Below are 6,017 nucleotides of genomic sequence, written 5' to 3' on the forward strand. Positions count from 1 at the left end.
CAAGACTAATAGACTGATAAATAAGGTAGGAAAGAAAATGAAAAGTATTATAATTACAGGCATTTATTGCTTTATTTTAGGATAAAATGTAAACTATACAAGTTTCTTTAAAGAAATAATCAACCAACTAGAGTGTATCACGTAAAAGGAAAATATTTTTTTCATATTTTATCCTTGGCATTAATATTTATTTTATGAATTATTTTTTAATAGATACGTCAAGTTAAAATGTGACAAATAAAAATAAACAGAAGAATATTTATCATTTTACAAAATCAATGCGTCAACGACATTAATTATTAGTCTTGAAATATAAATTTGATCAACATATGAAAAATAAATGATTAGTTCATGTTTATTGATCAATTTAATTAATCAAACCAAATTAATTTATTTTCAATTATTAAAAAAAATTAACTTCGAGAAAATATTAAATAAGTTATACAATGATAAATCTATCTAATTTCTTAAGAGACATGAAATCTAAAATTATGACATATATATAAAAATGAAAGAGTACCGATAAAATAATTCAATTGTGACATATAAATAAAAATGAAAGAGTACTGATAAAATAATTCCAATCATACTTTCATTCATCACATACTAATCATCCGCATTACTGAAATAATTGACCAAAATTACTTGTTAATATACAAATCAAGCGAAAATTAATTAATTTTAACAGCTCGTTCTTTTTAAAATAAAAATATGTAAGCAAATTCATGAAGTTTCCACAATATTTCTTTAGGAATAAATTAGCAAAATTATTTTATTATTTTTATTCAAGAGATATATAATTTAAAAAAAAATAGATAACTAATATGAAACGATGCTAATATTTTCTATCAATAGAAAGAGGTAGAGGAATAGTAGAATTGAGAGAAAGGCGTAGGCGGTGACGAGATCATTGAGCAAGTTGGAACATGAAATAGTATTTTCATTTGTGATTTTGAGTGATGGTCACAACTCACAATTAGTACTCTTAATTAAGCTATTAAACATGATTACTTAATTTAATACTCCTACTAATAATTTGAAGGGTGCAATTAATGTATTCCACCTCCCATACCGTACACGTGGCCCACAAAAACTCAATTATCAGTTCTAGTAAGGGTCCACTTTTTCATATGATTTTTGTTAAAGGACTTCAACTTTGTAGGCTTAAAACACTTTGATGTATGTGTCTACCTAATTTCTTCAGTCTCAGTGTCTAGTGAACCTCTCATTCATTGCTATCAAATTATTTCATAAATCCTCACTCAACCTTTTATTATATTACATCAAACTCACTGCTTTATGTAAAGAAAATCACTCAATTTTGCTTTTAAAATGAGTTAAATATTATATATTTAGAAAATTGATGATAGAGATCGATGAAGTTAATCAACTGAATTATCAAGATTCTTCTTTTCTACGTTATTAAGGCAAAGTTGATTGAGTGGACTTTTTCTTTTGAAAAAAATAGTTTGAGAGGTTTCTTGTGACACTTGTGGAAAGATGAGTGACCATTCATATAAAATAAAATTATATATATATTATGTTAAGTTGTCCATATTCATTAATTATGTCAGAAGTGTCCATCAGAAGTGGTCTTCAAAACGCATAGGATGGCCAAGATTGAAAGATGCTTGAGCCTGTCCTTATTGTTAGGTCACTTTCCATGTATTTTCTCCTCACTTTTTTTCCTACCAAAGGCCAATTTTTCTGTTTGAAAGTGAAAAGCAACAAAGACACCCCCCTAATGAAAAAGTAAATACTCTTTTACTCCTTCAAAGAGCTTGGTGAAAGATAAAGAATCAAGTAGTTGACTTGAGTAGTCTATTGGACTGTGAGGCAATTAAGAAAAGCAAAAAAAAAAATGGGCCACTTATATCCTCTACAAATGTTTAGATATAAAGAAAATGGAAGTCTTACTTCCATTCAATTTGCATACTCAGATCCCACTTTGTTAAATATGATTTTGCTTTTTTACCATTTGATATTATCTGTGTATTGTCGAAGAATAAACAGCCTTTTCTTGAAACTCAACTCAGAAACAATATAAAAGGGGCTGTGACAAATAATAATCCGTTAGTGATTGGTCCCACTTTGAGTTGTTGTCAATAATAGAGATGAAGAATGCTGCAGCAGATAAGAGAGCAGGCTCCTCAAGACTGTTATCCAAAATGAATTATTATAAAGTTGTTGCATCAGGCAAAAAAAAAAAAGAGGTGTGCTGTACTATCCATCTATAGTACAGGCTCCTGGAGATACAAAGAGAAATAAGGGCCATTCATCATCAGCTGGAAAGGTAATAGAGGATAAGAGGGTCCTGCATTTTTGTACTTGTACAAGGCTTTCCACACAACATTTATGGGTCTTCACTATCAAGCTGATCATTCCACATAAAGAAAAGGCATCATCTGGTCCATGCATATTTGGCATTTATTACCCATCTCACATTTCTTCTAAAAAATAACAATAATAAATTCAACAGTCAGGTGCTAAGAAACAACACATCCTGGAAAGAACCAATATTTTTCTAGAAAGCGAGATGGAGGAGATTCTTCTGACTGACCATTAGGCTATCCACCAACTAAAAATAAAAAAGAACTTCCAACTCTAAACTAACAATGAAACAAAAAAAAAAAATAACAAGGTATGAAAAGATACTACTTGACCCAGCATGCACGTGTTGATTCTGCAAAAACATCTCATTCAGCTGCAATTTGGAACATCTACCCTTACTGTGGCCTTAGCATTTGACTCCACTTGCTAATTGAAGGCTCTCCATGAATATGAAGAAAAGAAAGTGAATAGAAAAGATTACTGATACAACAACGTTTTGTCTTCTAGATTTTCCTTGCTGGAAAAAAACAATCTCTGTACTGAACCATATACAATGACATCCATGGAGACCAGCATTGAATACATTACACATTGGCTCACTGCTTTTGCAAGTGGATCACCATTCGTTTTCTCTACAAGGAAATTTGCAACAGATTTCCCGAGAGCATCTCTTCCCAAGAAAATAGTTAAATCATTTCTCAAAGGTACCAATCAATTGACTGCAGAAAGTTCCTATCTTCTATAAAGGTCGGTCACAGTATTTGGACAAATGAGGGTACATCAGCCCTCGGTCCATCAAGAGATCGGTACATGTACAAGGTATTGACATGCTCATTAGTCTCACTCCCTCCCTCATCATCACCACTAATGACTTCCACAACTAGACGGGGCAATTGGCGAGCAATCTCCTGACAACCTTGTAGAGTTACTCTACAAGATGATAGCCAAAGGAACCTCATGTTGTAATAGTGGTGTAAACCAGAACGCAAAGACAAATCTCCAAATGGGCAATCCCTGATCTCTAACTTCTGCAACTTAGGGCAGCCCTCGAGCACATACTTCAGAGCCAAGTCACTGTTTCCGGCAAAAGCAACTGATAAGGTTCGGACTAGTTTTCCATATTGTCCAATGTAACTGAAAGCCCTATCAGTCAGTAAACCAGATACAGCAAGTCTAGTAAGCTTCTTACAGTTCTTGACAATAGCCCCAAAGCCTTCATCCATCGGTTCATTTGTAACATGGTCAGGCAAGTGCCGACCCATAATGCATAGCCGGAATACCACAAGGTCCGGGCAGTTCTTTGACATAGCTATAACAGCTGCATTTGTCATTCTTTGGCAGAAATATAAGATGGACTTGAGTTTCCTGCAACCCTCAGAAATTGCAAGGAGGCCTACTTCAGAAACTGGGGCATCTGCATCTTCCCGAGCTTCGATAGGGAAAACTCGAATCTCCCGCAGATCCTTACATGTTGCAGCAACTGCCTCAAGGCCTTCGTCACATACAGAATCAAATACCTGAAACATCAAAATTGAACTCAATATAACCCTATTACAGAGTACAATTTAATTTAAAAGAACATTTAGCAAAAATTCAAACCACATACCCACAATACTTGGAGCTTATGGCAGCGGCTGATGACAGACTTGAATTGTTCGGTATTAATGTTGGCACCATAGCTTAAATTAAGAGAGGTCAGATTGCCACAAACTGGATAGATTGCAGGCAGATATTCAGGAGCAATTTCCCTGAAACCAGAGAGACAGACCATGGATTTGCAGGCAGCAAATGCTGAAGCATAATCAGGATCTGGTTCATCAGTGACCGTTGAGGCGCCAAAAGAGCCTGTTCCCAGATTGGTAAGCTGTGGAGCTCGAATCATCAACCGATACAGTTGAGTAATAGAAACAAACCGATTCAACCTTAGTCTCTTCAAACTAGGTGACCTGATTACTAGCTTCTCCAATGCCTCAAAGTCTATAGGGCATTCAACACAATCAAAGGTCAAAGACTCCAAACACGTTTTGTTCTCAGGGAAGTAGGAAATCCAGTCCACTTCATCGTCAGATACCTCAGACTCAATCAGATCAAGCACTCTAATTTGCCTGCAGTAAAACCTTCTATTATGTACAAGAAAATCACACTACCAGACCATATTTCACAGCCAACATACTCACAAATCCAATACAACAAGTCACTTATTATTACAACTTCAATGCTAGTGTCCTCAGGAAGTATCATTAAGTTTCAAATGCAGAAATAAAACAGTTAAAAAGAACAACTCAATCACATAACTAATTCAAACACCAGCACACATGAAGCACCAATTCAAGTAACAGAATACATCTACACTAGTTTAAGCTGTAAATTTCCCATTACAGAAAAAAGAATTCAGCTTCTAACAATTAAAAATCTGAACTTTTTTACCAAAAGGGTTACCACATAGATAGATCTATATCCCAACAAAACAATACTAACCTGCAATCACGGGCTACAATAGCAAGTCCACTAGTCCCAAAACCGTCACAGCATACAAGAACAAGCTCTTTGAAACTGGGGAAACAACGCGCCAATAAACCTAGATCATCATCAGATATGGACATACGTTTGAGGTACAATTTCTCAAGGCCACGATAAGAATCACCCAAAACAGAACCCCAAGGAGTAAAGTGAGCACCCCAATCTGGAGGAAGCAAACTGAAATCAGCAAACCTAGGTTTCCCTTTAATGGCCACAGAGGTCACCCTCTTGAAACGGGTCGTAACCCGGGTCGGCGAAACAGCATAGCAGTTGCCAATAAACACTTCGGATCTGGTTAAAGCCTCAGCCCGATACCAAGATTTGCTTACAAGGGATGCAGCGTTACGGTCACGGCGATCAGTTAAGAAGCAAAGAACATTTTCCAGCACATTTTCAAGAACTTGATCTGGGTGTGGCGAAAAGTTAAAAATCCCCCCTCCACCACCGGTAACGGCGGCGTTAAAGCAACAGTTCCTTGCTTTTGCAGTAACACCACCGGTGAGATCTGAAGGACAAGGACGCTCCTCATCTTCAGACATCTCTGAAGGATTGTCACTACCACTCATGTGGGGGGTGGGTAGGTGGGTGGGGGTGGGGGTAAAAGAGGGTCTAGATTTATGGGAAGTGTTTCTCTGAAATCTGAATTGAATAATTTATTTATAAACAAAAATATTAAACAAACCCCCTCTTGAAGTAATAAAATATCTTTTTTTCAGATCCAGGAAGAGTTGAAGAAGATGAAAAAAAAAAAACAGTTCTTTATCACTAATCAAGATTTTAAGCTTGGTTTTTTGGGGGGTTTAAAAACAGAGAGGTGGTTGGGTGAAGATGAAATGAAAACTGAAATTACAGTGAAGTAATATGGGGTGGGGGTGGGGTGAAGGTAGCATTGGGATTCTCCAATGGCTTCTTTGTTAGTGATGAAAATGGTGAGCCTGCAAAATCTAATGGCTCTCAACACATCTGCTTCTTCATTATTTGAGGGGGGGCTTTTCTTTAAGCCTTGCTTTTGTCTTTTTCTTTTGCCATTTCTTTTGGATTTTGGTCTTTGTAATTGTTTATTACAAAATTCATTTTTATTTTTTGAAGGGAAAATTACATTTTATTTTTAAAATAATAATAATAATAATATGTTAAGAATATTCTAAACTTTCTTGTAAAAGGTT

The 6,017-nt window shown here is 35.5% G+C and overlaps 1 protein-coding gene across 1 annotated transcript; it reads right to left on the bottom strand.

Annotated features, from left to right (window-relative positions):
• Positions 1-2,458: 2,458 nt before the first annotated feature.
• Positions 2,459-5,808, bottom strand: LOC100316900 (LeTIR). Its single transcript, NM_001247793.2, is given in 3 exon segments — positions 2,459-3,848; positions 3,938-4,436; positions 4,810-5,808. Coding segments are annotated over 3 exon segments (1,872 nt in total). The 5' UTR covers positions 5,418-5,808; the 3' UTR covers positions 2,459-3,083.
• Positions 5,809-6,017: the final 209 nt, after the last annotated feature.

This window comes from Solanum lycopersicum, chromosome 4 (genome assembly GCF_036512215.1).
Source record: "Solanum lycopersicum chromosome 4, SLM_r2.1".
Lineage (NCBI taxonomy): Eukaryota > Viridiplantae > Streptophyta > Magnoliopsida > Solanales > Solanaceae > Solanum > Solanum lycopersicum.